This window comes from Labeo rohita, unplaced genomic scaffold, assembly GCF_022985175.1.
Source record: "Labeo rohita strain BAU-BD-2019 unplaced genomic scaffold, IGBB_LRoh.1.0 scaffold_129, whole genome shotgun sequence".
NCBI classification, from domain to species: Eukaryota; Metazoa; Chordata; class Actinopteri; order Cypriniformes; family Cyprinidae; genus Labeo; species Labeo rohita.
The window spans coordinates 21,839-44,122 of record NW_026127439.1 but is presented as its reverse complement, the minus strand read 5'-3'; the positions used below and the strand labels follow the sequence as shown (position 1 = coordinate 44,122).

At 37.3% G+C, this 22,284-nt stretch overlaps 2 gene segments (V, D, J or C); both read right to left on the bottom strand.

The window, feature by feature from the left end:
* Window positions 1-17,377, bottom strand: part of LOC127157979 (Ig kappa chain V region 3381-like) — a 55,496-nt gene extending 38,119 nt beyond the window's left edge. Inside the window, exon 1 of the V gene segment in view lies at window positions 17,304-17,377.
* Window positions 6,241-7,110, bottom strand: LOC127157971 (immunoglobulin kappa variable 3-15-like). The segment is given in 2 exon segments: window positions 6,241-6,887; window positions 6,973-7,110. Coding segments are annotated over 2 exon segments (387 nt in total).
* Window positions 17,378-22,284: the final 4,907 nt, after the last annotated feature.

The following is a 22,284-nucleotide window of genomic DNA, read 5'->3' as shown; positions in this document are numbered from 1 at the left end:
AAAAGGTGATTGAGCATTAGTGATGAACACCTGCTGTTAACAAGCAGAATCAATAAAGAAGAAACACAAGAACTACAACTGATTTCAGCCACAGATTAAATCAACTGAAATAAAATAAGTGATTAAATCTCTCAAGATCTCAGCAGATGATGATGCTCAGCAGCAGCTTCACTCATTACTAACCAGACTGACTTTATTACTGTCACACATCTACAGAAGATCTTATTGAGATTTACAGAGGAGCAAAAGTTGGTTTTAGTGGTTAAAATGATGCCACCATCATGGAGATCAGCATTTGTTTTAGTTTAGCTCTTGACCCTTCAGTTTTTGGGTTAAATCTCTGTTAAACTGTACATGTGATGTTGTAAAGTAGAGTGGTCAGTGTTTTACATTAAACATGTTTTAATTGATTTTATATGTTGAGATATTTATTGTGAGATGATTTGACTACGTCCAAGGTACGTTTTTCTCAATTTGTGCATTTGGATAACCATAATCTGCCCCATGAAACTTGAGCAGTCAAAACAAAGAAAAAAAAAAAACTAGAATGTAGTAATGAAAAATTATTTTAGGTTCATGTAAAGCATAAGTAAACACTGCTATTATTCAGAGACACACAGACATCGAGTACCAGTATATGAATCTCAACAATGGTGACAATCAACAAAATGCTTCATGCTGCAATGCATGCTGGGTAACAACATAGTAAAAACTCCCATCATGCACTGCAGTATGAATAATTATTGTCACCACTGTTGAGGATCATGTGATAAGTGTTCATGTCTAAACTCCTGAGCCAATGCACCTCTTTTTTTTTTTTTTTTTTTAAAAACTGAAGCTTTATGGTGGTGATTGTTTAATAGGACCTTTTTTCAGCAATATGCCCATCAATAAACCAAAGAGAAAGATCGCTTTCACACAAATGAGCTATAAGCAGAAAGCGTAAAACAATCTGTTGCTTCAAACATTTGATTCCGCAATACACAAATGTTTGCTGTGAAACAATATTATAATTGCTTAGAAGCAAAATTATTGTAAGTTATTAAAAGGGTCAAGAGACAAACTAAAGCAAACCTTGACCACAATTATGGTGGCATCATGTTTTTTTTTGTTTGTTTGTTTTTAATTATTATTATTACAATTAAGCCAGTCTGCTTAGTAATGAGTGAAGCTGGTGATGCTGTTTGTGGAGTTGTTTAATCAGATCTTGAGAGATTTAATATCTTTTATTTCAGTTGATTTAAAATGTGGCTGAAATCGGTTGTAGTTCTTGTGTTTCTCTTTTCTTCAGTGATTCTGTTTGTTAACAGCAGGTGTTCATCACTAATGCTCAATCACCTTTTAATTGATCACTTAATTATCTCATTAACTTTAACGCTGCTTCAGTGTTAATTTAACTCTATTTAGAGAGGGACCAAATGTTCTCTGAATAGAGTTAATTTTACTCTGTGAATTTTACTGTGTATAAGGGTTTTTTTTATGAATCTTTGCGATCGCCTTTCCTTATAACGTGGTAGTTAGGAAGTTTAGCGGCTAAACGCGGCTAAACGCGGCTAATGTAAACAACACCATCTTTTCCACAGAGAGAAGAGAGGGGCGGGGCGAGCAGAGCTCATTTGCATTTAAAGGAACAACCCCTTAGAATGAAATGATTTTTGCTGAGCTCATTTTGACAAGGTAAAAAGGGTGTTGTTTTACAAAACCATTGAAAATTTTTAATCAAAGTATATTAGAAACTTTTCATTAAGACCCTAAAGAATCATATCAACTTGTGGAAAATGGACATCTGATGACCCCTTTAAATCGAGAATTAGTTCTGTATTGTATTGTGATGAAACTTGTTTGTTACATACTGTAGCTCCTAAAGTGCCATACCATAGTGCAGACTTTTGCAGCTCTGATTTGAAGAATCTATAATGACACATCAAGAACTTTTTGAATCTCCAAAGAACAAAAAGTAAGTAAATAATAGATAGAGTAATTATGTTTAATCACATCCTCCCATCAGCAGATGCAGTTTCTCTCATCTGTATCAGTGCAGTCACTGTGACTCTGACTGATGGAGGTTTTTGTACGACTCTTTATCACTGTGTGAACACATAGGTACTGTTTGGATAGTGGAAACTCAGACAGTAATAATCTCCTGTATCTTCAGTCTGGACTCCACTGATGGTCAGAGAAAAGTCTTTTCCATATTCAGATCCACTGCCACTGAATCTAGATGGAGTTCCTGACTGGAGGCTGTTTATGTCATGTATGAGAAGTTTAGGAGTTTCTCCAGGTTTCTGCTGATACCAAGACAAGTCATTATGTGTTAGTCCTACATCCAGACTACACTCTATTGTAGCTGTTTGACCAAGCTGGACAGTTTTAACTTTAGGCTGAGTCAGAGTGAATCCATTGGATTCTGAAGAAAATAAAATAAAAGAAAACCAGTGAATGTGTAAATCTCATTTATAGCACAATATTGGTATAAAACAACATCAGCACAATATTATTATCAAAAATTGTCATTCCACCTTGAATAAAAGCTGCAATGGTCCAGATGAGGATGATGTTGTTCATTGTTGTTGTTTTGTCTTGTGTGATGAAGATTCTGTTCTGTTCTGCTCTCAGTCATGAAGTGTTAAACTCACAGCACTATAAACACTCTCAGAGCACTGAAGCATGTGCTGACAATGCAAAGTGACTCTCTATCATTTGCCTGTGAATCATTCTCAACGATGCTTCCAAAGCAATTGCTTATATAAAAGGCTTTTTTTTTTTTTTTTTTCAAATATTTGTTTGCAAATTTTGTAAAAGTGTGTTGACACAATCGTCATTCTCCACATTGCTTGTAGGACATACCTTTTCTTTTTTTTGCATCTAATATTGGGTTTTTATCTGTTATATGCAGGGCCGACACAAGCTCAACTGCCAAGTGATTTTACATTCACCATTAAAGACGATCTTTAAGATGCACGTGAAAGATGCAGATGCATTTAATGTATTACTTTATCAGGCCCGGTTCATGAATTAAATCACTGAGAGTGCTCTAGCTTTAATGCAGATTTTCACATATTTTTAGTCCAGTCCATTGCTATGATTAATAACTATTTCAAGAGTAAGCATATTGCAGCATGTACATAAAGTTTTATACAAAAAGGTTTTATACAAATTCCAAATTATACTGTATATAGCTAGCATAAAAAGTGCTCCTTTAATATCACTAAAACTGCCACTCGTCTTAGTTCATCGCAATCTCCAAAAATGTAGTTATAATCAGTGAATCTCTCTACACTGAACAACAAATCTCTTGTTTATATAGGTCTTGCATAACTCATCACTGTCTGTGATTAGCTACGCTCCTCAGCACTTCAAAAACACTTTGCAAATAGAAACCTTTTACACTCTCTGGAGCACTGAATACACACTGGATATACCGGCCCTGGTTATATGGCACACAGTGTTCTGTTTTGAGTGTATTTTGTTCAAAATGGTTTTTGTTTTTTGTTCATCATAAACAAAACGTTCAATAAGCTGGTGCAATAGGGTTTTTACATTATTTGTACAGTTAGTGTTACACTGAATATGTAAGGTTTAATGTAATTATTTAAGAATTTAAAGACACACTATGTAACTTTAGGCCCTCTAGCAGTCAAAATTTCGTATGCGTCTTGCAGAAGAATACTGGGTGTAATTCACTAATAATTACATGAATCAAACAACAACTCCAGACTCTGGAACATTAACAAAAACAGAACATCATGCTATAACACTGTAAAATCTAATTAGTTGGGTTTACTTAAAAAAAGCATGCAAACCGATTGCCTTAAAAAAACTAAGTAAAGTGAAATAGGAATAGTATGTTGTAGTGACAAATGCTTAGTTAGTGTAGTTTACTTACACAGGAGCTCAGGTGGGCCTGGGTGGATAAACTGTAACTTAAAAAGAACTGTAGGGGGAACTGTAATCATTTACTTAAAGCTTTGTACATGACTTAGTATAGCTACTCACTGACTCCCAGAGTGCATTGCGAATGAATAAATTATGCAATTGGTTTCTTTTCACACTGTTGTTGTTTTTATTTGCTAATTTTATTTACTGACTTATGTCAGTAGTAACACAACAAAAAGAGAAAATAAAATAATGCAATGGTTTCCCCATGTCACAATTAATAAAAATAAATAAAATTTAATTGTCACCATTGTTGTGATTCACGTGCTGAATGTTGAAGTTTGTGACTTGAGCACGTCACCACAAATATTAAAGGACTGTCTCAACCCAATAAAGTTTTCCAAGGTGTTTATGAAGAACAATAAAACTGTAAAAGATCATTAATAAACACAAAAAATACATTAGCTAAAGATTATCAATAAAAATTAAAAGATTTCTGTACTGTAAATATCAGAATTAGAAAGTTGCTTCTAAAAGCAATCTACTTATTACTTTTCTTCCCTTGATATCAAAAATTATGACTTCATGTTGCATTGCTGCAACAATAGGAAGAAGATTCTAACAAGAAAAGCAAAGCTCCAAGTGCCCAACCAAATGGAACATTAATCACTATAATGGTAAGTAAAATAATAATAATAATAATAACAAATAAATAAATAAAATAAGACACACAAACAACATTTTACGAAAATCAACATCAATTTATGAAGTCAGCTTATGTGATGTTCTCTCAAATATATAGTTGTATTGAAACAACATTCAAGATGACTTTGGTGAAATGAGTGAATGTAACTAGTGAAAAATAACTTTTGATTTTTGCCACCTCAAAAAAAAAACGTTTTCTTCTTCTTCTTGTTATTTTGCAAATTAGCAACATATTAGTGCACTGCTGCCTCTCACTGGTTTATTAATGTCACTGGTTCCTTTGTGACTACTTGAATATTTTAAGTAAGCGTCACTCAATGTAGTAAGTAAATTGTTTTACTTGCTTGAAAGTAGCTGTAACTTAAATTATATCTAAGTAAGGTAAACTATTGGATTTTACAGTGAAAATAATAAATCTACAAACCTAGAGAAGAAATCACAAAACAATGGCATAGAAAGCCATTTACCTAATCTTCTAAGCCCCCGTCCATTCTCCATCAAGCTCAAGTCACCAAAAGTCCAATCAGAATGCCAGAAGAATCACTGAATCCATTGTTTTTCCCTTTCATGTTTGGTATCATTTTAAACGTCTCAGTGCATGTGGTAAAATGGTTTCACCTTCACAGCAGTAAAATATATTGTAATAAAGGTTCAAACCGTAGGACAGTTTTGATCTCCTGTCGAAGGCGTGTCTCTCTCAGGGTTTTTGGTAAGAATACCTTTCTTCTTCCACAGAAAGCATGACCTTTGGATTGTGGGATCCTGTCCAACCTAAATAATAACGAATGTTTTACAATTTAGATTTGAATGTTTCTCTGTTGTAATCTGGGCATTTAAGAGAAACTGACAGATAAATCACTGGGTTTCTGTAAGCATTTTGTGTTAATCTCCTGAGTTGTTTGTGTCTCTGCTGTGAAGTTTGCATCTCTCACTCTTAAATTCATTCAGCAAATAATGCTATGTATTCATTATTTATGAGCTGGGTTCTTATTATTCAATTATGTAATTGACATGATACATTCTTACCTGACAAATGAAATGTTATATTTGATTTATTCTGTATCCTTCTGAAATGATTATTTACAGTAGATTAAAATGGATTCTGGTGTTGATGCAAATCTGTGTCCAGGATACAGTAGGTCAAACTGAAGGCCATTAATAAATAGAGCAGAAACACGTCTACTAGGAGCTCATGATTTCTGTCTGTCACTGACTTGAATGAATGTGTTGTATGAACGTGGAACTACACTTTTTGTTATGAGCATGCATGAGGCTCCCAAACTTAAAGGAATAAGTGAACCCTGCATCCTCTGACTAAGATCAGAAATGAGAATTTGTGACCATGAGATCCAGACGGGCCACCGTAAGACTCTGTGTGACATTGGGCCCCTAAAGAACAAATAACTGAAGAGTAAGAGAATATTAGAATATTTAAATATCCACATTAGAAACTGAACTAAATTTATTATCTCAGTCTAAATTTTAGAATAAGTTTAAATTGGGGTCAGATTAAACACAGAGCTAGTAGCACAGAGCAGATATAATTACATGCAGTTTTTTTTTTTTTTTTTTTTTTTTTATTTTTTAATATATGTAAAATATAGTATATGTAAATATATGTAAAAACATGTATGTACACAATTAGTGCACTCTATCAAATTATTAATTTAAATGTAAGTACATAGTAGTTAAGGCCACCTAATATAAAGTGGGACAAAAAAACATTGATCAAAGAGTACTGTAGGTCCATCTACTGTATAGTTGAAGGCACAATTAAAATCCATCTAAATTATATCATATAAAAATAATACTAATAAGACAATTAATTAAAATTAGAATTTTGTTTAGAATTTTTCTAGAAGTTTGTTACTTGTTTGTTATGCTTACATCAGCAGCTGCAGTTTCTCTCATCTGTATCAGTGCAGTCACTGTGACTCTGACTGATGGAGGTTTTTGTACGACTCTTTATCACTGTGTGAACACCCAGTTACCACTGATCTGGTGTAAACTCTGACAGTAATAATCTCCTGTATCTTCAGTCTGGACTCCACTGATGGTCAGAGTGAAATCACTGCCAGATCCACTGCCACTGAATCTAGATGGAGTTCCTGACTGTCGTTGATTTGCTCCATAAATAAGGAGTTTAGGAACTTCTCCGGGTTTTTGTAGATACCAGCTAATACATGCAGTACCACCACAACAACAGGCAACATTACTGCTAGTTGTACACTTTATTCTGACTTCTTGTCCTGTTTGAGTGAGCAGCTGTGATGAAGTTTGAGTCACTGTCACCTGCCCAATGGATTCTGTCAAGTGAAGAACATTAGAAGTCAAATATTTCCACACAGTCATTTATCTTTGGAAAATAAAAATATAAATAATTTTCCAAACCTTGACAAAACACTGTCAGAGTCCAAAGAAAGATGATGCTGAAAGTCATGTTTGTTGGTTGATGAATAAGAGCTCTTGATCATGTCATGTTCAGTTCACAGAGATATAAATACATGTAGAGCAGTGACGCTTGTGCTGCTCATGCAAAACACCCTCTGGATGCAAAAAAAAAAAAAAAAAAAAAACTGCTGTATGAACTACTGTATGTGTTCACAATGAGAGCTGCGCGACCAGGACAATATATAGACATGTTTGATAGATTCAGATTCAAATAATTTAAATACTGAAGTCGAAGAATCCTGAGGAGATTTTATCTAAATGTACCCAAACTATTAATTATTAATATTTTATGACTGGTGTGATTAGGCCCTGGTTCCAGATGTTATGAAATACAGATACACGTTATTATACTAAAGAATTATACTAAAATGTTATTTCTGAAGGAAAAATCACTGAAGGAAAAAGAAACAACAAGAACAGGAAAAAATGAGAAGAGACCAGCAGAAACACAACAACTATGACCGACAGCTTGAGATGAAATCACCTGAAATAAAAGCAGACATTAAATCTCTAAAGATGATCAGCAGATGATGATTAAACAGCTCCACAAACAGCGTTACCAGCTTCACTCATTACAAACCTGTTTGCCTTTATTCCTTTCAAATTTGGTTTCTCAGGGTTAACAGAGGTTTATCTGTAGCTTGTTCATGCTTTTGAAAATACTTCATCTGAAAGTGTTTGCTTCGGTTGGGCACTTTACCTTTGGATTTTGTTAAATTAATTATCTTCCAACATTTGCAATAATGTTTTTCAAGAACATCTGTGTATTGACAAAGAAAGAGATTGATGAAGAAGCAGATCTCCTGGGTTCTGTTTACAACATTCAAATGACTGTGATAAAATGGTTTAAGTCTAGTAGTTTGATGATTGACTCAGTAAATATTAGTGAGACTGAGGCATCACTGAACTGTAAAATGTTCTATTAAACAACAGCAACTACTATTATAGAAATAGTGCATTTACACTGTGAACAGATGAACAGTGATCACCTCTCAAAGATGCAACAACAGCAAGAACTTTTCACTGTTGACACATCAACAATCATCATACAAACCTCAACAATGGTGACAATCAACAAAACATTCAGATAAACAACTCTGAACCTTACAAAACAAGCTACTGAAAACTCACAACAACAACAATATTATTATTATTATTATTATTAATTAATAATAATAATAATAATAATAATAATAATAATAAGATATCAGTTGTAAGACAATTTAGCTGCATAAATTATTCATGCCACAATGCATGCTGGGAAAAACAGACCAGTTTTGTACTGTGGTGGCACCCATCATGCACTGCGATATGAAGCTTTAGCGTTAGCTTTAGCTTATATGAAGCTTTTAGATTTAGCTTATATTTTATACATAACCAACACGTTCTCACTCCCAACTCGCTTGGTCAGGACCCTTTAGCGGCATTTTTCAATGTGCAGGGTCCTTTGCTTTAAATAAGAAACCCATGGTGTCATAATGCTGATGCAAAAGGCAATGGTAATTTTATCATCATGATTAAATTATATATTGGGCAATAATGTTGCCATTATTGCATATACAGTTGCATCTCAATAAATTAGAATGCCGTGGAAAAGTTCATTTATTTCAGTAATTCAACTCAAATTGTGAAGCTTGTGTATTAAATAAATTCAATGCACACAGACTGAAGTAGTTTAAGTCTTTGGTTCTTTTAATTGTGATGATTTTGGCTCACATTTAACAAAAACCCACCAATTCACTATCTCAACAAATTAGAATATGGTGACATGCCAATCAGCTAATCAACTCAAAACACCTGCAAAGGTTTCCTGAGCCTTCAAAATGGTCTCTCAGTTGTCGTATTCCTCTTGTTAAGCCACTCCTGAACCACAGACAACGTCAGAGGCGTCTTACCTGGGCTAAGGAGAAGAAGGAATGGACTGTTGCCCAGTGGCCCAAAGTCCCCTTTTCAGATGAGAGCAAGTTTTGTATTTCATTTGGAAACCAGGGTCCTAGAGTCTGGAGGAAGAGTGGAGAAGCTCATAGCCCAAGTTGCTTGAAGTCCAGTGTCCATTCTAATTTATTGAGATGCACCTGTATGTTGGGGTGTAAATTTTCAATGTAAACAGTCACAAGTTTTATTTACATTTCATTATTTGCACATTTACGAGCACATAACCCAACCCCTGCCCTAAACCTACCATTTGTCAAGAAAACACAAGATATAACTACAGCTACAGTCATAATTTATACAAAAAGTGTTAATATTCCAAATGTTCAGAGGCAAAACAATTGATTTTTTTAGAGGAATAGACGTGATCCGTCTCCGTCCGCCATAAAGCTCAGTCTGCTAAAGAAGCGTTATATCAGCCTTGGTGGTGAAATGCCATTGGCTCTTGTGTGTCTCGTGACCGATTGCGTCATGCTTCAACACAACTTGTTTGTAATGCTTTTATACTGCTTGTTTATGGTCAGTTTCTGCAATAAAAACCTGTGACTGCACTTACATTTGCCTGTTACATGTTTTATATTGTTTAGAAGTGGGTAAGTTTAGAGTGGGTTTAGGTGCTCCAATTAAAGTATACATTTATATAAAATAATTTGTGTTTTTTTTACAAATGCATGCAAACTATTAAATTAAGGCAAACAACTGAAATCAATGGAGGACCCATGCATGCACCTTGAGCGTCAAAAAGCAATGCCAAAGGGTCCTGACCAAGCGTCAGTTTGTGACGAGTTGGGAGTGAAAACGTGTTGCCACACTGAAAAAAATGATTCTGACCCCTTGTAAATGTTACATGTTTTTATCTGGTTAATTTCACTGATTTTAATGTGTTATTTAATCCTACTTATTTTTTATTATTAATTTTCAAATTCACTGCCCTTGTTTAAAACAAGTTAATTTCATTCAATTAAAAGTAATTAGAAAAAAATAAGTTTCATTTAATTTCCATATACACTCAAAAAAATATTTCAGCCCTTAACTTAATTCAATTACATACATCAGTTCCATGCATTTAGATTACATAGTTTTAATTTAAACAAATCAATTAAACTTAATGTAATTCAAATACATCAGTCTTACGTAAATGAAACAGGTAAAGTTTATGTAACATTTCCCAGTGTTAAACAAACCCTGCTCAGTGTTCATGTGTTTCCACACTACAGAGTGTTCAAGTAGCATTGACACAGTGTTGGAGTTAAGGAGATCATTATGTCATGATTGACCAATAATGATGAACACCTGCTGTTTACAAGCAGAATCACAGAAGGAAAGAGAAACACAAGAATCAGACACAGCCAAAGATAAAATGAACTTTAATATAATAAATTTAATATACATTAAATCTCTGATTAAACAACTCCACAAACATTACAGTTTGGCTTGATTTCTGTCATATATCTACAAATATTATTTCAGAACATCTAAACAGAGGTTTAGATGTTTTATATATATATATATATATATATATTTTTTTTTTTTTTGTTTCAATTGACCTCACCATCATGGCGATCAGGGTTTACTTTAGTTGGACTCTTGACTTTTTATTTTTTTTTGGCTGCTGTAATTATGAGTATGAAGCACATCTATTACAGCAAAATAACAAAGCCAAAAAGAAGTCTGATTAGGTGTTTTTGGTTAATTTTTATTTGTGGGGAAATCACTAACATCCAGTGGCCTGATGCATTGATCTCATGCAGTGGTTAGTCTATTATTTTCATAATGTTTACGACAGGTGTATGAACTATTATGGATGTTTATCTTATACACTAAACCTTGAAATCTACAGTGTCCCTTTGACACACACAGACATCAAGAATCAGCATTTGAATCTCAACAATGGTGACATTCAACAGCTGCATGCTGGGTAACAGCAGATTATAAAACTCACCCATGACTCCCAGCATGCAGCTGTTGAATATCACCATTGTTGAGATTCATATGCTGATTCTTGATGTCTGTGTGTGTCTAAGTAACACAGGAGATCTTAAAGTAGTAATAGTGAGAGTTCATACAACTACTGTAAATATAATGAAACTAAGAGGTAAACCATAGAACGACATCAGCAAATCAGACCACTGGATGATGATTACACCATCAATAATAATTAACCAAGAACATTTAATAAGGCCCTCCCCTTGTTTTTTTTTGGCGCTATAACAAATGTGCTCTGTAAACACAATTACAGCAACCAAAGAACAAAAAAATTATATTAAGAAAGTGAAGGCTCAAGAGCCCAACTAAAGTAAACCCTGTTCGCCATGATGGTGAGGTCAAATGAAACTTTTTTTTTTTTTAATAAAACATCTAAACCTCTGTTTAGATGTTCTCAAATAATATTTGTGGATATATGACAGAAATCAAGTCAAACTGTAATGTTGTTTGTGGAAAAGAGATTAATAAACTCAATGTATAAAATATAAGTACAACCAATTTATAAAATATAAGTAAACTCAACTTATAAAATATAAATTCTCTCAACTTAAAAAATATATCTGGATTTAGATAAATTTATTTCGTGCAACCCCTTGACGTAATAAAATTAAGTAAATTCAACATAACATTTTTTTCAGTGCATGGCAACACCTACGGAAACAGGACTGTAGTCAGATTATGAATGTGGTGACCTGGGAAAATTTTTCATTTTATTCATAGTTCTTAAAGTGCAAACTGTAATGTAATATTACATATCATGCCTCACTATGTGTTTTGTTTGATAGTTCTTCCATTTGCTTCTTTAGACACACAAGACAAATAAATACTTGCTACAATTTATAATGGCCATAAAGTGAATGAACAATAATATGATGAGCTGTATGTGTGTATTAAATAAGTATAGTAAGTAAGTAAGTAAATAAATACTGCATTATATCTCTTACATTTTTGCTATACTTTTTGTGTTGTTTGTCATCCTCCCATCAGCAGCTGCAGTTTCTCTCATCTGTATCAGTGCAGTCACTGTGACTCTGACTGATGGAGGTTTTTGTGCGACTCTTTATCGCTGTGTGAACACACCTTTACTGCTGTTCCAGTGATAACTCTGACAGTAATAATCTCCTGTATCTTCAGTCTGGACTCCACTGATGGTCAGAGTGAAATCACTGTCAGATCCACTGCCACTGAATCTAGATGGAGTTCCAGTGTAACGGTTTGATGCACGATATATGAGGAGTTTAGGAGTTTCTCCAGGTTTCTGTAAGTACCAGGCTAAGTAATAACCATCATACACTCTACTGCTGACTTTACAGTTTATTCTGACTTCTTGTCCTTGAGCTGCTGTTATTGATGGACTCTGAGTAACAGTGTACTGTCCTCTACACTCTGAAAGAAAGGGAAAAAAGACGAATTAAAATGATGTATATTTCACATTTTAAAACAATTACTGTAATTGTTGTTATAAAAGTTGTACTACAAACCATGAGCAAACAGTGTGAGTGTCCAGATGAGGATGATGATGTTGTTCATTGTTGTTGTTTTGTCTTGTGTGATGATGAAGATTCTGTTCTGTTCTGCTCTCAGTCATGAAGTGTTAAACTCACAGCACTATAAACACTCTCAGAGCACTGAAGCATGTGCTGACAATGCAAAGAAGTGGGCAGGATTTACAACAGATTGTGCTGCTAAATTTTTTTTTTAAATAATATAGTTTTTATAATAATTGTAATACATTAAAAAAAAAAAAAAAACAACAACTTTAAATACATTTATTTATTAAAAACTATTATAAATAAAAATTTAGAATATTATAACATCATCAACAGCAGCAACAACAACATCAAAATAGTTATGTTATAATTAACAGACAAGATAAATATATAGATTCCGTGATTCAATGTTAATTCCTACACTGAAACAATGACATGTTGCTATCTGGGAAATCTTTTCCTGTGGCCTTATTTGTCATCACTGTATAAAGATCAACAAAATCATTTCAGATAAGTTTAGGCTGAAGCTGCAGGGTTTTTCTCTGTAAATTAAAATGACTGAGTTGGACTGTTTAGGACAAACAGATTCTCTGGAATTAAGCAAATTTTCCAAAGCTACATATGAGAGAAAGAGGACTGTTTAGGACATTGGTCTCAAACTCAATTCCTGGAGGGCCACAGCTCTGCAGAGTTTAGCTCCAACCCTAATCAAACACACCTGATCCAGCTAATCAAGATCTTCAGGATTACTAGAAACTATTAAGCAGGTGTGAGTTGGAGCTGGTTGGAGCTAAACTCTGCAGAGCTGCGGCCCTCCAGGAATTGAGTTTGAGACCAGTGGTTTAGGACAAAGTAATTCAACAAAATAAACTGACTTGCAAATACTTATCACCACATATGAGAAAGAGAGCTGACAGAATGTAGACACATCTGATTTGTTATCCTTTATTGTTTGTATAATTTCCTTACAGCGTTTTGCAGAACTGTGCAATGTTCAGAAATAGTTTGAATTAAATGTTACAAAAAGTCTCATTTTATTATTAATAAGCCACACTGTCTGTGTGCAGTGAACAGGTTTTTGGTGGTCGTATTGAAGCCCGGTGGCGTCTCTAGCAGTGACTGTGATGTGGTCGCTGTTCATGATCTACAAACTCCATCTTTCCCAGCTCCCTTTCATGAAAAACTTCCTCTCTCTCCACCTCAGCCCCACAAAATCACACTGCTGGTGTTTGTGAAATACTGGATGAGACTTCAGAAACTTTTCTTTCATGATTTTATGCAGGTCTCTATTACAATGTTAGATACAGTTATTCTTCCAGTTCTACTCTGGTCCTGCATTGATACAACACAAAAATGACAAGACTTGTGTAATGTGAGCAGTAGTGATTCATGTAGTCATAGAGTTGTGTTGTGAAGACTCAATCTGGAATTTGTCAAGGCCAGAGCAAAATTTTAATGATGGCAAACAGTCCAGATCCTGATGAAACAAAACGTCCTCAAACCATCAGACTAACAACTGTGTTTGACTGCTGCTATGAGGTTCTTCTTATGAACTGAAGTGTTTGATTTCTGCTAAACATGATAGCAGGAACAGTTTCTTTCTTTCTTTCTTTTTCTTTCTTTCTTTCTTTCTTTTCTTTTTTTATTTAAACATGAAATGTGTTTTTGGTCTCATAGCCTGACTCCATGCTGCTGCACAGGCACCATATACAGTGTGTGTTTTGATCCTTTGTTTTTGAATTTTTAAATGTAATAAATATTAATTCAGTTTTTGACTGTAATGCTGTGGGCAACAGATGATATTTTGTGATGTCAAATATCAAACTTTTATTCTGTTCAGCATCTATAGTGGTTAAACTAACCACTACACAAGTCAAAGTTCACATTATACAAGCCAGATAAAACTTTATTTTAAGGCCCAATTCTCACAGATAAACAACTATTAACTACAACAGTTGGCTGAATAAACTCCTAATTTGCTGCTTATTAATAATTATGTGGTAGGATAAAGGGATCTAAAATATGGTCATGCAGAAAAAAAAAAACATTAATATGTCCATTATTAGTACCAATGAACAGCCAATATGATAGTAACATGCAAGCTAATTTAATTTATTTATTTATTTTGACTGCAATGCTTGTTGAGTGTCAAGCCTTTTTTTGTTTATTCATTATAGTGATTAACCTAACCAGTACTGACTGAATTTATTATTATATAGTGTTCTGCATTGCAGTATAGTGATCTACAGACAAGAGTGATTGAGATGATTCACACCCATCAGCAGCTGCAGTATCTCTCATCTGTATCAGTGCAGTCACTGTGACTCTGACTGACGGAGGTTTTTGTACGACTCTTTATCACTGTGTGAACACCCAAGTGCTACTCGGGTAGTGTATACTTAGATTAATTTTCAATGTGTGTTCATATTCTACAAAACATTCAATGTTTTAATAATTAGTGACGAATGTGAACTACAGAAATTAGAAAGACAACTGAAAACGGAGGTGATAGTTATCTTTCAGAATAAATTATTTTGTGTGCAATATGTGTATATATATCCTGCTCTTGATGTTTGTCTGTTGATCATTCCATGTTCTCTTGTGATTTTGAGCGATAAATGTCCAGATTTTAATGATGATTTCATGAACTGGTGGTTTTGTTTGTGGGAGATTTATTAGATTAATATTAAACTGATTAATATTTACACAAGTCAAAATAAAAGCACAGATGGGTGAAATATTATTTGCGTGACCCGTGTCTGAAGCCTACATACAAAAACATTAACAAAGTTGGCCGGCGACAGCCTATGACGTCACTTCCGGCGCGACTCGTCGCTGCCAGTGCATCACTACCGGTGCGACCATAGTATAAAAGGATGCCGGTAGAACAGGACGGTCGTTTCTTCGTCTGAAGCTCACATTCGAAGCATGGCGAAGAGACTAGAGGACGCAGTGTCTCGTTCCCTTCTCAGGGAACCAAGGTTACATACGTAACCCGAGACGTTCCCTTTCGAGGAACTCGAACTGCGTCCTCTAGGGGTCGCTATGGGGAACGGTTATACCCACGCTGCCATGCTGAGGGGAGTGCCTGTCATCATAGAGGCGAGCATTAAGTACCAACTCCCTAAGCTTTAAGGGAGTCTGATTCCCCCGGGAATCAGGCGGAACGGAGCCGCTGCCGCGAATGCATTGTTAATGCCCGAGAGGCGAACACACTCATGCAGTATAGAGAAGACTCACCTCCCTCCTTTGCGAATGCATCGTGATGAGCACATCCAGTCTCCTCGCGAGCTGGATGCGCTGCTCCCGACCACATACACACAGCCTGCGAGCTCTGTGCAAGCGGCTACGAAAGCACGCCAGTCCATCGCAAGAAATAAGCACTGAATGTGACGATCGCATTCAACTCCCTCGAGAGCTGAAGGCACAGCTGGCTACCGCATACACAGCCCGTGACCCCTGTGTAAGCGGGTATGAGAGTGTATCTGCCTCTCACAACAAGTAATAAATGCGATGATCTTATTCAACTCCCTCGAGAGCCGATATTCGCTTAATTCTCACCATATAAGGACTGTATGAAAGGTGCGGGTATCAGAGCGTGCTTGTCTCTCGCAAGAGACAAGCAAAGAGCGCAATAAATTCCACAGGAGCAAAGAGCGCTTGCTCCTTACCATGCGTCGTCACACGAGAGCCATACTAAAACATTTGGTGAGAAAACATGCACTCAATTCGAGCTTTTGGTTACAGACAAAAGGTCAGTGAAGACGAAGAAGAGGCCGTCCTGTTCTACCGGTATCCTTTTATACTATGGTCGCACCGGTAATGACGCATAGGCTGACGTCATAGGCTGTCGCCGGCCAACTTTGTTGATGTTTTTGTATATAGACTTCAGACACGGGTCATGCAGACGGCGTTCCCCATAGCGACCCCTAGAGGACGCAGTTCGAGTTCCTCAAAAGGGAACATCATTTCCACCACTGTCACAGATTGATACTTAACGCAGTACAACATTTAAGATGTGGCAGAAATTACACTGCGGATGGGAAAAAATGATGAATTAAATTTTAATGTTCAAAACATGCAAAAGGAGATCTTATGCTGATCACATTTTGTGTAATTCTGGATTGAAAGGACATGAGGACTCTGACTGCTGTTTCCCTTACATGTATCATCAGGTTTCGTTGGACTTTTTGTGGTGGAACATTTTAAACGATGAATTAAATACATTCATTGTGATGTTGACACATCAAAGATCCAGAAAGAGACTCACAAATCAGCATAACACTTTTGACTGAATAAGACTGTTATAACAAATAACCTCCCATCAGCAGCTGCAGTTTCTCTCATCTGTATCAGTGCAGTCACTGTGACTCTGACTGATGGAGGTTTTTATACGACTCTTTATCACTGTGTGAACACATATTTACTGTTGATATAGTGACAGTAATAATCTCCTGCATCTTCAGTCTGGACTCCACTGATGGTCAGAGTAAAATCTCATCCAGTATCTCTTGTTCAACTGCCACTGAATCTAGATGGAGTTCCTGGCTGGAGGGTTTTTATGTCATATATGAGGCGTTTAGGAGCTTGTCCAGGTTTCTGCTGATACCAGGCTAAGTCATCACTATTTATTCCTACATCTATATTACACTCTATAGTAGTGGTTTGACCCTGTTGGACAGTTTTAACTTAGCACGCTCTTTAAGGTTGAGTCAGAGTGACGCCTCTGGATTCTGAGGAAGAAAAAAAAAAGTATGTTATAAAGTTTGTAAACCAACTTTATAACAAAATATTGGTATATTAAAATGGTTAAAAAAAACAACAACAATAGCTTATTATTCATATCAAAATGTAATATCCCACCTTGAATAAAAGCTGCAATGGTCCAGATGAGGATGATGATGTTGTTCATTGTTGTTGTTTTGTCTTGTGTGATGATGAAGATTTTTGCGATGAATGTGAGCTATTGAAAACAGACACTCTCTACTATATGTTTTTGTTGTTGTTCCTGTTTCAACCTAAAAATAAACCAAAAATCTATTCTTAATCAGCTTGTATGTTATTCATCTATTCATACTTTTTTTCCCACACATTATATTTTATTCATAATTGAGTTGTATTTAAGAAGTACAAGTACATATTATTATATAAAGTACACAATTAAATATTTAATATTTATTTTAAAACGAATGAAAAAAAAAAAAATCATTAAAAAGGTATCTCAAACATACTGACTTGAATATAACAGGTCGTACAAAATGTAATTTTTTATTGTATTTATTTATTTTTATTTAAAAATAAAAGGTAAACACTGTTGTTAAATTTCCATAAAGATCAGCAGCACTGATGAGAGATGAACATGGGCTTCCCTTCAAACTGGAGCCGAAGGTGTTTGATATCTACAGTCTGTGTTGATTATGGAGAGATGAGGTTTGTTTGTATTCCTCAATCTTGATGGACAATGTTAAATGTACATCCATTCATGTTGAAGTTGTGTGTAAATAACGGATGAAAGAATCAGATTAGCCAGACAATAAATTACTGGTGAGACTTGATCAATGAGTCTGTTATAAAAATGTTCTCGTTTAGTACTGATGCTGGACAAAAACTTACAGACTCTGAATCATTAAAAAAAAACAAAAAACTAATATATATATATATATATATATATATATATATATACACACACACACACAGTGGGTACGGAAAGTATTCAGACCCCCTTCAATTTTTCACTCTTCGTTATATTGCAACCATTTACTAAAATCATTTAAGTTCATTTTTTTCCCCTCAATTATGTACACAGAGCACCCCATATTGACAGAAAAACACAGAATTGTTGACATTTTTGCAGATTTATTAAAATAGAAAAACTGTAATATCACATGGTCCTAAGTATTCAGACCCTTTGCTCAGTATTTAGTAGAAGCACCCTTTTGATCTAATACAGCCATGAGTCTTTTTGGGAAAGATGCAACAAGTTTTTCACACCTGGATTTGGGGATCCTCTGCCATTCCTCCTTGCAGATCCTCTCCAGTTCTGTCAGGTTGGATGGTAAACGTTGGTGGACAGCCATTTATAGGTCTCTCCAGAGATGCTCAATTGGGTTTAAGTCAGGGCTCTGGCTGGGCCATTCAAGAACAGTCACGGAGTTGTTGTGAAGCCACTCCTTCATTATTTTAGCTGTGTGCTTAGGGTCATTGTCTTGTTGGAAGGTAAACCTTCGGCCCAGTCCGAGATCCTGAGCGCTCTGGAGAAGGTTTTCGTCCAGGATATCCCTGTACTTGGCCGCATTCATCTCTCCCTCGATTGCAACCAGTTGTCCTGTCCCTGCAGCTGAAAAACACCCCCACAGCATGATGCTGCCACCACCATGCTTCACTGTTGGGACTGTATTGGACAGGTGATGAGCAGTGCCTGGTTTTCTCCACACATACCGCTTAGAATTAAGGCCAAAAAGTTATATAATTGGTCTCATCAGACCAGAGAATCTTATTTCTCCATCTTATAACTCCATGCGGGCTTTCATGTGTCTTGCACTGAGGAGAGGCTTCCGTCGGGCCACTCTGCCATAAAGCGCCGACTGTTGGAGGGCTGCAGTGATGGTTGACTTTCTACAACTTTCTCCCATCTCCCGACTGCATCTCTGGAGCTCAGCCACAGTGATCTTTGGGTTCTTCTTTACCTCTCTCACCAAGGCTCTTCTCCCCCAATAGCTCAGTTTGGCCAGACGGCCAGCTCTAGGAAGGGTTCTGGTCGTCCCAAACGTCTTCCATTTAAGGATTATGGAGACCACTGTGCTCTTAGGAACCTTAAGTGCAGCAGAATTTTTTTTTGTAACCTTGGCCAGATCTGTGCCTTGCCACAATTCTGTCTCTGAGCACTTCAGGCAGCTCCTTTGACCTGATAATTCTCATTTGCTCTGACATGCAATGCGAGCTGTAAGGTCTTATATAGACAGGTGTGTGGCTTTCCTAATCAAGTCCAATCAGTATAATCAAACACAGTTGGACTCATATGAAGGTGTAGAACCATTAAATATATGATTGTCACAGCAAAGGGTCTGAATACTTAGGACTATGTGATATTTCAGTTTTTCTTTTTTAATAAATCTGCAAAAATGTCAACAATTCTGTATTTTTCTGTCAATATGGAGTGCTCTGTGTACATTAATGAGGAAAAAATGAACATAAATGACTTTAGCAAATGGCTGCAATATAACAAAGAGTGAAAAATTTAAGGGGGTCCGAATACTTTCCGTACCCACTGTATATATATATATATATATATATATACGTCACGAATCTGGTTGGTGATCTGCGGTCCGCTCACCACCAGATGTCGCTCTCACTCTGTCACTACACTCAGACTGCTGCATCACACCCCGGACTACATTCCCTGTCATTCAGCACGCTGATTGGGTCAGTACCTGTGACCAGTCAGCAGCGCTATAAAAGCCCCGCTCTTTCCCCTTGCAAATCATGGAGTATTGTTGTTGTGATTATCATTGTTAGCGTTCCTAGTTTCCCTTGTTCCCGTGTTTCCTAGTTCCTGGCCTCCTCGTCTCGACTGTCTCGCCGCCTGCCTACTGGACTCTAGCTCGTTTAGGATTACTCTTCTGTCTCACGTCTTGGATTATGTTCGCCGCTGATTCACTGACTCTCTCTACGTCTTGCCTGTGTTATACCTACTGTTGCTACTGTTCTGACCCTGGCTGTTGTCGACCATGTTTTTGTCTCGGCCTATTAATAAAAGCTCGCAGATGGATCCGCTCGCCTCTCGTCTCACTCACACCGTTACAGAATACTCCGTCACAACAGGATCCAGCAGCTTCACCCCCGGATATTCAGGTATGGACACAAACAGGATTTTAGTCAGATTAAAACAAGGACCAAGATCACTTGAACAACACACACGAGAATTTCTGGCCATCTCACACTATTCAGATCTCCCGGACATTATTTTAATCGAGATCTTCTGTGACGGCATAAACGAACCGTTAAAGGCAAAGCTGAGACGCGAGGGTCTGCGCTCTTCACTAGCTGCATTCATGGACTTTGCTCTTTTGTGTGTCGGCTCTCCGTTTACTGTGGGTGTCGCGGAGGAAGAACGCAACAATGCGGTAATGGCGGACGCGCATCCCATTCGCAAAATGGCGGCCGCGCCGGAGCACGTTCACACCGTGGCGGCGACAACAGAGTCCGTGCACAAAATGGCGGCGACAGTGGTGCCCGTTCGCAAGATGGCGGCTGCGCCGGTGCGCATTCACAAGAAGGCGGCAAAGAAAAGGCTCCGTAAGGACAATGCTGCACTTACTGAGTCAAATCAAGTGACGGCTGCATCTCCTGAGTCAAGTCAAGTTGCTGCTGCGTGCACGGAGTCCAGTCACGTCACAGCTGCATTTCCCGAGTCAAGTAAGGTCAAAGCCGTCGTTCCTGTGTCAAGCCAAGTCAGAGCTGTCGTTCCTGAGTCAGGTCAAGTCAGAGCTTTCGTTCCTGAGTCAAGTAAAGTCATTGTTGATCTTCACAAGCCAAGTCAAGTCATCGCTGGTCTTCACATGTCAGATCAAGTCACTACTGATCTCCATGAGCCAAGTCAAGTTACCGCTGACCTCCAAGAGTCAAGTCAGTTCACTACTGGTCTTCACAAGCCAGGCCAAGCCACAGCCGGTCTTCACGAACCAAGTCAAGTCACAGTCAATCTCCACAAACCAAGTCAAACCACAGCTGATCTTCATGAGCCAAGTGAAGTTATTGCTGCTGGCCCAGAGTCACGTCACGTCCCGCCTGACGGCTCAGAGTCACGTCATGTCCCGCCTGACGGCCCAGAGTCACGTCACGTCCCGCCGGATAGCCCAGAGTCACGTCACGTCCCGCCGGACGGCCCAGAGACACGTCACGTCCCGCTGGACGGCCCAGAGTCAAGTCACGTCCCGCCGGACGGCCCAGAGCCTCGCCATGTCTCGTCTGACCGCCCAGAGCCTCGCCATGTCTCGTCTGACCACCCAGAGCCTCGCCATGTCTCCTCTGACTGCCCAGTGCCTCGTCATGTCTCGTCTGTCTGCCCAGAGCCAAGTCACGTCTCGCCTGACCTCCCAGAGCCTTGTCACGTCATGTCTGCCAGTGTGATGGCGATCACCATTCTCATTATGTGGGCTGCACACTACACTCCAAAGGTCTCATCTGCTCTGCCCTGGAGGGCTCCCGTGCCTCCTGCTCCGCCTTGGAGGGCTCCCGCGCCTCCTGCTCCGCCCTGGAGGGCTCCCGTGCCTCCTCCTCCGCCTCCTTCTCCACCTTGGAGGACTCCTTGGATCCGCTCACCTCTCGTCTCACTCATACCGTTACTATATATATATATATATATATATATATATATATATATATATATATATATATACATTTATTTATTATTATTATTTTTTTCCTAGACAGAGAGAAATCTAGTAAGTGAAATACAGTATGGTTATATTATACACTCTTAAAAATAAAGGTGCTTCACAATGCCATAGAAGAACCTTTTTTTTGTCTAAATGGTTCCATTTCTGTTTCACAAAAGGTTCTTTGTGGTGAAATAAGGTTCTTCAGATTATAAAAAGGTAAGAAAGAGATGTTTCTTTAAAGAACCTTCGACAGAATGGTTCTTTGCAAAACCAAAAATGGTTCTTCTATGGCAGGGGTGCTCAACCCTGGTCCTGGAGATCGACTTTCCTGCAGAGTTCAGCTCCAACCCTGACCAAATACACCTGAACCAGCTAATTAGGATCTCAAGGAGCACTTGATAATTACAGACAGGTGTGTTTGATTAGGGTTGGAACTAAACTCTGCAGAAAAGTCAATCTCCAGG